This window comes from Chelonia mydas, chromosome 1 (assembly GCF_015237465.2).
Source record: "Chelonia mydas isolate rCheMyd1 chromosome 1, rCheMyd1.pri.v2, whole genome shotgun sequence".
NCBI classification, from domain to species: domain Eukaryota; kingdom Metazoa; phylum Chordata; order Testudines; family Cheloniidae; genus Chelonia; species Chelonia mydas.
In genome coordinates this window covers 232,594,887-232,607,034 of record NC_057849.1, presented here as the reverse complement: position 1 = coordinate 232,607,034, position 12,148 = coordinate 232,594,887, and the positions used below count along the sequence as shown (strand labels likewise).

The 12,148-nt window shown below is 42.1% G+C and overlaps 1 protein-coding gene across 1 annotated transcript in view; it reads left to right on the top strand.

Moving 5' to 3' along the window:
• Positions 1-12,148, top strand: part of PDE3A (phosphodiesterase 3A) — a 359,524-nt gene that overhangs the window by 328,436 nt on the left and 18,940 nt on the right. Inside the window, exons 10-14 of the mRNA XM_037915985.2 lie at positions 1,926-2,037; positions 4,300-4,413; positions 6,633-6,832; positions 7,279-7,482; positions 9,714-9,869. Coding sequence (XP_037771913.1) covers positions 1,926-2,037; positions 4,300-4,413; positions 6,633-6,832; positions 7,279-7,482; positions 9,714-9,869 — 786 coding nt within the window. The remainder of the gene's footprint in view (positions 1-1,925; positions 2,038-4,299; positions 4,414-6,632; positions 6,833-7,278; positions 7,483-9,713; positions 9,870-12,148) is intronic.

Genomic DNA, 12,148 nt, shown 5'->3' with positions numbered 1-12,148 from the left:
GATTTTCTATTACCAATCTCCGGTTGCCATTGAAGCTTGAGCTACAGAAATGGCTAAGAGTTTCTCTAGGAGCGCTCTTTTCCATATTTGGTGCCCTCAGGTTTTTAAATATCCTATAATTGAAGAAAGACTTTTATCCCTCTTTTGATGGTTCTGCTATATATTTATGTCTTGTTTGGACTCTGAGTTCTAAGAGGGATAGTCCAATACTTAAAAGTACTGGTCTCTGCACTGGAATAGCTCTATTTCAAGCAGCTTTGATGTGTCCTTTACAGCAGTACTCCTATCAGCTTCTGTGGCTTTGGCTTTCATTGGCATCACCATGTCAACACTGACCAGCATTACTGCCACCTTTCTGGGTACTAATATTGAACATGGTACTGTTGGCACCCTATGCCATTCAAGTAGCAGCTGGTCAGTGCACAGGTGCCAGCACCAGAAGCACAAGTGGCAGACACTTGATAACAGACAGATCCCTTGTATGTGGAGTCAGAAACTACATTTGTGCACTCTCAGCTGCACCCTTCGACTGCATCATCCTTTCTCATTTTTGCTAGAATCGTTCACAATTAGTTCACACAGAAATTCTGCTTGTTAAGAAATCCCTAGTAAAAAAACCTTGAAGATAGCTCAGATTATAAATTCTTATCAGTTACTTTAAAATAATTGTAATTCTCTATGAAGGCCAGATATTCAGAGTTTCCGTTTGTTAAAACTTGGATTCACTACACCCATCAGCATAGATTATGGATCCCAATTCATACACACAATATGCTGAAAGACGCAGTAGTTGATAGCAGCTTAATTTAGGTTCAGTTGTGCTATGTTGAAACAAAGGCCAGTATGATTTTGAGACTGTATATGCAGAGTGTGGTATGTGGTGGAACTGGGATACAGTGGTCTCTGGTGAAACCACACAAAGAATACAGTATTTGGTTCTGGGCACCTCATGATGAAAATAATTAATGAAGTGCTGGAGAAGCTAATTTCAAAAGGAAAATTGGAAGAACTTAACATAGTCATTTCATTAGGTCCCATTGCACTGTGTATAAATTTGTTGTTGCTTTCAAGCCCCTACATCGTGTGATAGCTGCTGTCTGCATTGCTGACCTGGTCTCCTATTATATTCCCCCATCAACTTCTTCACTCCACCACTGCTACCAGCCTGAATACCCTGCTTGACTCCTCTTCTAAAATTCTCTGTAACCTTTTTCCATGCTTGAATGCTCTCTGGATGTCTTCCCTACTGAAAATTCCTTCCCTTCAGTCATATCCCTCCTGAAAACTCACTTCTGTCATTTCACGTACAAGGTTTAAAAAAAAAAAGTGACATTTATTAGGCTGTCCTTTTATTTGACACCCTTGGCTGCTTCTTTTCCTCCTCCTTTCATCTGTTTAAATGATTAGGCAAAGAGCACAACAATTGTCATTGCATACTCTTTGGGACAGGATATATGGGGGAGATTTGCAGAGATGCTAATTCCTATCAGTACTTTGTAAATATCCGCTTCTTTGTGTTTTGTTATGTTTTTTTGTGAGGCACCTAGCTCATTTTGGGGCATTTAAATCTGATGATAATATCTAGGCTTGCTAAATGTCATCAGATAGGAATATAACCAGGTACAAGTATTGGAAGAGGGTAACGATCAGAGAAGAAAAAAAGTTGCTTAGAACAATCAGAGAGTACAAAGACGAGGAACATTTTGGTGAACAATTTCTGAACAACCTCTTTGTTTGACTGTAACTGTGTCTCAGCAGAAGTACTGGTAACTTCCCCACATGAACTAGACCAGATGATTCACGTGGGAAAATGCCATAGGGAACAATCCTGTATTGAATAGGGGTATACCAGGTGACTTTATAGGATCAGCTTTTATGATGTCTTTTTTGGTCTACTTAGCAGAGTGGTTGTTTTCCTTTTTCAGGTATCATACAGGCTTTTTGAAGACATGGGGCTGTTTGAAGCCTTTAAAATTCCAGAGAGGGAGTTCATGAATTACTTTCATGCCTTGGAGTGTGGATACAGAGAGATACCTTGTAAGTAAAGCTACAGGTCAAATAAGAGTCTCTTGTTCAGATCTCATTGACTTTTGATATGTTCAGTAAATATTTTTATACATTCTTTCCTCTCCCTGGTCACCACAGCCATTTCTTCTTTCAAGGCTGCATTTTGTCGCCTACCTCTTGACTAAATGCGTAAGAGTAGTATTCCTCTTTTGGTGTGATGCACACAAAACTTTGTGCAGTGTGAAAAGAGTACTCCACAGTTTTGTCAATACATGCAACACTACTAAGCTAATTGCCTCCTACGCAGAGGCTCTTCCTGAACTCTGCCCTCACATTTCTGTCTGTTTGACATTTAGGGCTTTTTCTTTTTCTTTTGTTTTTTAAATTTTACTTCATAGAAAACTCTGTGTAAATCTCGGGTAGTAAGATGGCTCCTATTTTGAGAGTTAATAGGTATCAGGAACTGTTCTATCTAGCCATGTTTGTTATTGGTTGGTGGCATTGTCAGTCTTATCTGGAGTTTGTTGGAATGGTTGCACCCCCCCCCCCGGCCCCCGCCCTCAGGAGAGTTGCGTTAGAGATATGCACCCTGTGATATGCTTCCACACCAGAGATGCTATAGAACAGTGATTTTAAACCTGTGGTCCTGGCATAACTTTTAGCAGACATCCCCGCTATTCTATGCTAGCTAGCTATGGATACAGAAGCAAGTATACACTCATATATAGATATACGATTTACTGTAGATACATATTATATAGAAAATGCTGGATGTTATTGAGGTACATTTACTGGGTATATCTGTATAGAAATATATAATCTATATTTTTCAGATTCCTAGGATTCTGTCCCAGAATTATATCATCTTTGCCAAAGAAATATAACATTTAAGTTCCCCCGGATTTGAATGGCCTTTTATCTACGTGCTGCATAGTTGGAGACTGATACCAGAGCTGAATAAAATCTATATAAGGACTTGTGTTTGTTGTGGTCTTAGCTCAAGATGTAACTCTAGTGTTGTCCTTACTCTGACTCCCTCTCACCCCCCCCCCACCTCTAGCTCAACTTAAATGGTACGTTACTTTAAACTTGAGCTAGCTGGCCTGTCGGGGTGTGTGTGTGTGTGCACGCGTGTGTGTGTATTGAAGCTCAAGGGCTGCTGATGCTCAAACTAGTGATGCAGTGGGGATATAGCTACATGCAACAACTTGAGTTAACACAGCTGGTCAGATGCTCATCCAATCACCGTATAGCCTGAGTGTTGTTTCCAGATGTTGCTGCTCTCACTCAAGATAGGCTAGTGGAATAACTCAAGCTAATCGTTGCAGTGAAGACAAGCTCTTATTGTTAGAAACTGGGAGAAGTCCTGGCCACAGTGACATGAATGAGAGTCTTTCCATTGATTTTAGAGGAGCCAGTATTTTACCCTTTTTATTGACCAGATGATACTTGCATAACAAAAGGCCAGGGAAGTAGAAGGGAGCACGGCTCTCAACTCCTATGCTAAAAGCTCCCTCTCTTCTCTCTTGTGTGGGGGAGTAGCAGGGCCGGTGCAACCACTAGGCGAACCTGGCGGTCGCCTAGGGTGCCAAGTGGTTGGGGGCGGCGGTGGAGCAGAGGTAAGCTCGGGCAGGGGGGCGCAGGGAGGGCCGCCTGCAGCAAGTAACAGAGGGTGGGGGGGGCAGTGCACAGGGGAACCGCTCCCCACCCGAGCTCACCTCTGCTCCGCCTCCTCACCTGAGCACCACCCCGCTCTGCTTCTCTCCCTCCGAGACTTTCGCGCCAAACAGCTGCACGCGGCTCTCCGGGCCAAGGGGAGGGAGGGAGCGAGCTGCTGCAGGGGGGGCTGCCCAGGCCGAGGGGATGGAGGGAAGGAGGGGGCGGTGGGGAGCTGCCCCGGGGGGCTCCCTGGGCCGGGGGCGGCGGCGGCGGGGAGCTGCCGCGGTGGGGGGGGGCGGCACAAGATGGAAGTTTCGCCTAGGGCGTGAAACCTCCTTGCACCAGGCCTGGGGAGTAGTGCTTCCCCATGGCTTCCCCTTTTCATGTCTGGTGTATAAAAGCTCCCCCTCCAGTAGCAACCTAGTAGTAAAAGGAAAGCTGAAAACTTACGGAATTGTAAAATAAGCCGGAGTCCTCATATCTTGTAATGGCTGTTGTTTTTTTGCTGTTCCTTGAACTAAAACTCCCTAGAAGTTCCCCATTGTATCCAGTAGATGGTGCTGTGTGCCCTCTAATAGAAAGAATCTGCATGTTTAATAATAGTGTCATCGATTGCCTTGATTTGTATCATAGATCACAACAGAATTCATGCAACTGATGTTCTACATGCTGTTTGGTACCTTACTACTCAACCTATCCCAGGACTCCCAACAGTGATTAATGACCATGGGTCAGCAAGTGATTCAGGTATTCTTTTTAATATACTGTTCTTTTAAGACATGGGTTGCGGAATACTATACATTTCATTTGCTAGAGAAAAATCACCAAATGAGGAGGCTGCATAGGAAGGACTTTCAAACAATTCAGCAATATATATTAGATATTTAATGTGTCCTAGAATATTTATTTGTGTGTTACAACTGTGGTCGACCAATTCTTTCCAATAGGTCTCCATCAACTATACTTAGGGCCCTACCAAATTCATGGCTGTGAGAAACGCCTCACAGACTGTGAAATCTGGTCTCCCTTGTGAAATCTGGCTTTTGTAGGCGTCTCAGAGTATTGCCACCCTTACTTCTGCACTACCTTCAGAGCTGGGCAGATGGAGAGCAGCAGCAACTGCTGGCCGGGCCCCCCAGTCTGAAGGCAGAGCCACCAACAGCAGCAGCACAGAAGTGAGGATGGTCAGAAAAGGCACCGTGGCATCTCTGTCTCTGACACACACACACACTCACGCTCTCTCTCTCTCTGCCCCAAGACCCCTTTAATCTCTGAGCATTCGGCCTGGAGTCGGGGTCGAGCAGCGGTGGGGTTGGGGACACTCCAGCTATTAAGCTGGGCTGATGAGGGACGGCACTTTCTTTTCCCCTGCACAGGCCACTCCCGGGACTGAATCAGACCCACCTCCGGGAATCGCCCCAGCTGCAGAAAGCTCCATGGCTGCTGGCTGAAAACCTAGGTCTGAAAGCAGCACCGCTGCCACCAGCAGCGCAGAAAGAAGGGTGGCAATACTGCGACTCCCCTACAATAGCCTTGCAATCCCCCCATGACCCCTTTTGGGTCAGGACACCTATGGTTACAACACTGTGAAATTTCAGATTTCAATATCTGAATCTATGACATTTAAGATACTTAAAATCCTGTGACTGTGAAATATACCAAAATGAACCACCATGAATTTGGTAGGGTCCTAACTATACTATAGAAGCACAGTATTTTACACTTAAAAATATGTGAATTCAAATCTTTTGTAAGCTTTGTAGAACCATCTTACTTTTTCATGTTCTTTTTAAGCCCTTTCTTTCTACAAGCCACTTAAGTGATGTCTGCAAGTTAGCAGAGCTAGTGTGTATTGTTTAATAAACACTTGGGATCTTTTGGGTAGAAAGATGTTTTACCAAAAACATTTTTGAAAGACATTCACTCAAAAGAATCACCATAGCAGAATAGGCCAGGTGTCTGGCTAGTCCAGTATCTGCCTATGAAAGTGATCTGTTCCAGAAGTCTCAGAAGAAGACTTCTGGGTAGGTTAGCAGCAGCAGAGTTTGGACCCAGAGCCTCTGAGTCTCAAAGCACGCACCTCCACTGCTTGAGCTTAAAGACTCAAATCTATTAGCTCAAAGACTATAAATGACTCTAAACTTCTATGTGGTCCAGCCATTGGAGGGAAACAGAGAGCCATGCAATGTAAACATGGGTTAGCTAAGAAATGCTGGGCTGTTCATTGATTAATGCCTCACAATTAATTAACTAATTAATTTAATAGCACATAAATTTACAGTGTTACAATTAGGCTTGGAAGGTTTGATTTTTACTGGTAAATGTTGGTGAATGTTGATTTCACCATACACACGCAAACTAAGCAAAAAATATTTTCATTGATATTAATCAAAATTACAGCTCGGCAAAGTAAGAAAAATGCTACTTGAGAAATTGAGAGTTTAATTTAAGGATATGTACTTTGTATATTTTGACATGTGATGTTGATAGTTTGTGTTTAACAGTTTTATACCGCTTTAACTTTTTGAATCCAAAGATCTACTGTCACTAAATAATTATTGTCTGACTCCCCCATTATGTCCTGCAAAATTTACATACGTAGAAAGAGGAGGAAAATGCCTAAAACCCAGAATTTTGCACAACTGAGAAAATTTAAATAAAAATTGGAAAAAAAGCTTAAAAGTAAACATTGATATTATCCATCAGAATTATAAAAAAATAAACATACCATTGTGCCAATTCTAGTTAGGGTAACAGTCATTTTTGAGTTGCTGGAACATACACAAAATATCAGAAATCATCAAGTTCAGTATTTCTGCATTAGGTTATGAGACCCGATCTGAGATGATTGGTTTTGGTCAAATGTTTTGGGGGGTTTTTGGTAACACACAGGCCCACAATTTTGCTCATGGTCTATATTTTCAATAAGTAATTAAAACTCAGTAAGGGACTCTATTTCTGCTCAGATTCTGATAGTGGAATCACTCATGGCCATATGGGATATGTGTTTTCGAAGACATACACACCTGCAGATGAGAGTTACGGTTGCCTCGCTGGCAGCATCCCTGCCCTAGAATTGATGGCGCTTTACGTCGCTGCAGCCATGCATGATTATGATCATCCAGGAAGGACCAATGCCTTTTTGGTTGCAACCAGCGCACCTCAGGTAAGTCTTGGGCCACATTTTTGAAGTCTACATAATTGTTAAGCCTCCAAAGACTTCTGAGCACAGCTTTTCATTGCTTTTCACTACCATATGGTGAATTTATCTGCTCTCTGCCAATGCATTAATGGCTAATATAAAACACCAGATTAACTCATCACAGCACTGATTAACCAGAAATGGGAGGTTGTCTGGAGTGTAAGAGCAGGATCTTCCAAATCAGTCTTAATCACCACTAGGAAACAGATATTCAGCTGCTGTTACTGCTGTCAGAAATTAACACTCCTTAAAATCTCTGCAAAATTTTTTTTAAAGACCTGATCCTTTCCCTCATTTCTCCCATCATCAGAAGTCATTTCATTATTCCAATAGTCATTCTTATTTCCTGTTTTTCTGTTTCAGACACTTGGAGCATTCTTAATTCTTAAATCAGTGTATTGTTTCCACAGGCCGTGCTGTATAACGACCGCTCTGTTTTGGAGAATCATCACGCAGCTGCTGCGTGGAATCTTTTCATGTCCAGGCCGGAATATAACTTCTTAGTCAACCTTGATCACGTGGAATTCAAGCATTTCCGCTTCCTGGTAATTGAGGCCATTTTGGCCACTGACCTGAAGAAACACTTCGATTTTGTAGCCAGATTCAATGCCAAGGTAATAAGAAATTCTAATTTGCAATGCTTTCTAAAGGGAAAGAGGATTCTTCTTGTCCTTCTGCACATCATATGGGTTACCGGCTGGGAAAGATCACTAAAAAGGCAGCCCCACAGATAGCGAAACACATCTCCATTCAGTGAATAGTGATACTGAAACAGTAACAGGTATTCCTAAAAACATGTTCTGAACCATTTTTCATAATATTCATTTAGCTATCTAAGGTATTGAAAATTACCAGAAATTAATTAGTTTAACTGGATATTAAGCTGCATCACTCAGCAACATGGCATTGCCTCTCTCTCTGTGGATACACTGATGAAGGAAGCACACATGCAGAAAGCTTGGAACCTATGAACGTGTGATCAGTTTTGTTTTCCATTTCTCCGTAATCATTCTCTCTCTTTTATAGGCTTTAAATGGCTGAAAATAAGCATCTTATGCACTGTGTTAACAACCTAGTCCAAACATTTCAGTTAGGCAGCTAAATCCATAGTAAGGTACCTACATAAGTGAACTGATTTTTCAGAGGTGCTGAGAACTCTCAACCCCCACTAAAATCAGACAGATCGGTGGGTTCTCAGCATCTCTGCAAAACAGCTCAGATAGGGCCCAATCCAAAGCTCACTGCAGTCAATGGAAGGACTCCCGTTAATGTCAGTGGTGACTGAATTTGATGCCTAGATCACTGATTTTGGTGCCTTAATTTAGACACCTGGATTTAATAACTTTGTCCTAAATTTTCATTTTTGTGAGGTTAAATAGCCAGAGAAAATGGATGAGTTAAAGCCAGAGGTATTATAGCTCTAGATCCAGCAACAAAACATGACTGCCAGACATAACTTGGAGGTGCTCAACATTAAACATGTCACATGTGAAGGTGATATTTGCTCTCTCTCAGAAGAGGAAATCAGATGCATGGCTTGATGTGGCATGTCCTGTTGACTGACTATAGATTTGTAAGGTCAGTTGGCAGCTGTCCCCCTATGTTGGGTCCTTGGATAGTGTGAGTGGTTACACAATAAAAAAAGTGGGAGGAATAGCTGAAAATATTAACCAAATAAAGCTTTCTTTGCTAAATATGTCTCTGCCTTAAAGGAAATTATCTATGATTCTTAGTGATTTAATCACTCATTTATATTGCAGAAGTGCCTACAGGCCCCAGTCAGAGATCAGGTCCTATTTATGCTGAGCTGCAGGCAGCATAAATACATGTAACAGTCCCTGCCCCAAAAAGCTTGCAGTGTAACATGTGCAATGGACAATAAGTGGATATAACAAACAAGTAGGGGGAAGACCCCGGGTAACACTGAGGAAATCATGTCTGATGTCATAAGGAGTGGTCTTAGCATACCAGCTTCCATTGTCACGTGTTTTGTAGACATTGAGACAGGTGAGTTCTAAGGAGAGATTTGAATGAAGACAAAGACACAGATATTAATGGAGAGCTTCTCCCATGCATAAAGGGTGGTGTAGGAGAAAGGGTGAAGGTGCTTTAGCGAAAATTGAACTAATGGGCAATGAAGGCTGATATCATTGGCAGAGTGGAGGTAGGATACATAGTCACATCATTAAAATACTGGAGAGAGAAACCGCTCTGGTAGAAATGTGAAGCCCTTGATTTCCCTGTGCCTTACCGCTGCCTATTTGATCTTGTATTGAGAGGCTAAAGCTGCTTCATTATTTAAATTATAGCTGTGGTCACTTTAGATCACAAGAGAACCCTTTTGTTTTAAAAGGGGCAGAATAATATGTGTCAGCTGCTGCTGCTGTTTTTGTTTTTTGTGGGGGAACTCTTTCAAACACATTTAGCCCAAATAGAAAAGTAACATAGGCCTTGTCTGTCTACACACAAGCTTGCACCAGTTTAAATAAAATTGGTTTTAGAACACACCTCTAGTTAAATTGGTGCAACCTGGTGTATAGATAAGGCCATCGTTTCTTAGAAAATTTTGTAGGTCTGTCTTCTGCTAGTAATGCTTTAGAGCCAGAGTATTAATTGCTAAATAATTATATGATTCCTAATTATCTATCGCAAAACTTAATTATTGGCACTTATTCTTCTTTTTCATGCTTGATCTACACTCCTAAATTACAAACCAGGGCAAACCCATCTACTTAGGTTTGTAGTTTGCATTCAGTAGCTGAGCATGTTTTAGCACATCACAGGACAAGATTTTCCTCTTACCATGGGCTCTTGTAATGGTTTTACTCCCTTTTGTATCTTCCAGGTGAACGATGATGTTGCAATTGACTGGACTAATGAAAATGACCGCTTGCTGGTTTGCCAAATGTGCATCAAACTAGCTGACGTCAATGGGCCTGCCAAATGCAAAGACTTGCATCTGCAGTGGACAGAGGGCATTGTTAATGAATTTTATGAACAGGTAAATGTGTGTCCAAAGCAGAAATGACTAGCTTTACTTTCTGTCCTAAATTATTCTGTAGTGTGGTTGTGTTTGAGCCTGGAGTTGATTGCATTTCAGTGCTGGGTGAAATTACTTTTTATTTTTAAAGAAAGTTTGAGGAATATGCTTTCTGTTTTTGCATGGACTATGCCAGGTTCAAAGTTCATGATGGCATTCAAGAACAGAACACCGGAGCTTGGTTTGCTAAGCAACCCCCTACTATTCCCTCGGAAGTTTGAGTTCTGAGGGAGCCCTGATCTTAATCTTTTCCAGTTAGAATTAGAGAACACCTATGTTGCCTGTTTAGCACTGCCTGTATTCAGGGCACCTACCCCACTGCATCCAGGGCCAGCTGCCCACCCTGAGTTTTCTGGGCTCTGGATAATTGCACCACACATCTTATGTCATCAGGAATGGGCCAGCAAGTTGAACCACTGCCCCCCAAAACTCAAGAATCTTCTGGGAAGGCCTGGACAGTGACCCAGAGGTTTCATGCTAAGCACTGCAGGGTGCTGACTGCCCCTAGTTTTAGCGTATTAGCGACTGCATTGGGAAAGGGCTGGCTTCCCTCTGCTCCCTGGTCGAATATGTAGGGGGAGTCAGGGGAAGAAAAATTCAAGCATTTATCTGGACTCTTCGTTTAAAGCACCTGAGGACGCAAGAGGACACTTGCCGCTGCATAAATATAAGACTAATTATTAAAAATAAATCCTACTGCAGGAGTTCTGCCATAATCTCCTAGATTTGCCTCCAGGACTGTGTTCTGATTATTTGTTTGCTGCACCTCATTGTATCTCACCTAAAGAGATGCAGTCATTTAAACTCCACTGCATACCAATCAAATATAAAAATGTGGCTCACGTTGGCACCATCACAGCTGATGGCATGCACAGTACGTGTTCTGGTACACTAACGGCAGCAATGTCATAACAGCGGTTGACAACGAACCCTAAAACAAGATCAGCAAAAGCATGATGATGACGTGTGTTTCGCAGTAGATTCATTCCATCTGCATACTCTGATTAAGGTGTTATCTTTGTTGCCCTTGCCCTCAGTCTTCCTTTTAGGATGGGCATTATATAGTACCGTTTGATTCTTGGCTTGAAAGTGGTTTCCAGCATGGCTGATAGCCAGAAACATTCTATTAAATTGTTAGAGATTTTTGATCAATGCACTTTGTGCCTGAAAAAATCGATGCTTCTGAGTGCTTTATGCAATGTGCTTTCCATTGCGTCCTTTGAATGACATTAGTTGCCATACCAACATGATGTATAGTAGCAATTTTCCTCAAGAACCTGCTGCAGGTATTAAAGACAATGGGCTCATATGTATCAGCTGATTTATTCTAGCTGAGGATCTGGCCCAGTGGCTCTTTTATAGTCTGTTACTAGCCAACACCCTATCACCTTTCCCACTCCCCAGTCGCTCAAACAACTGTTTGTTTTGTGGAAAACACCCAGTTTCTCATTTTTGAAAAAAGAAAAGGAGGACTTGTGGCACCTTGGAGACTAACAAATTTATTTGAGCATAAGCTTTCGTGAACTACAGCTCACTTCATCGGATGCATTCAGTGGAAAATACAATGGGGAGATTTATATACATAGAGAACATGAAACAATGGGTGTTACCATACACACTGTAAGGAGAGTGATCACTTAAGGTGAGCTATTACCAGCAGGAGAGTGGGAGGTGGGGGGGAGCCTTTTGTATTGATAATCAAAGTGGGCCATTTCCAGCAGTTGACAAGAACGTCTGAGGAACAGTGGGGGGTGGGAGGGAAATAAACATGGGGAAATAGTTTTACTTTGTGTAATGACCCATCCACTCCCAGTCTCTATTCAATCCCAAGTTAATTTTATCCAGTTTGCAAATTAATTCCAATTCAGCAGTCTCTCGCTGGAGTCTGTTTTTGAAGTTTTTTTGTTGAAGAATTGCTACCTTTAGGTCTATAATCGAGTGACCAAAGAGTTTGAAGTGTTCTCCAACTGGTTTTTGAATGTTATAATTCTTGACGTCGGATTTGTGTCCATTTATTCTTTTATGTAGAGACTGTCCAGTTTGGCCAATGTACATGGCAGAGGGGCATTGCTGACACATGATGGCATATATCACATTGGTAGATGTGCAGGTGAACGAGCCTCTGATAGTGTGGCTGATGTGATTAGGCCCTATGACGGTGTCCCCTAAATAGATATGTAGACACAGTTGGCAACGGGCTTTGTTGCAAGGATAGGTTCCTGGGTTAGTGGTTCTGTTGT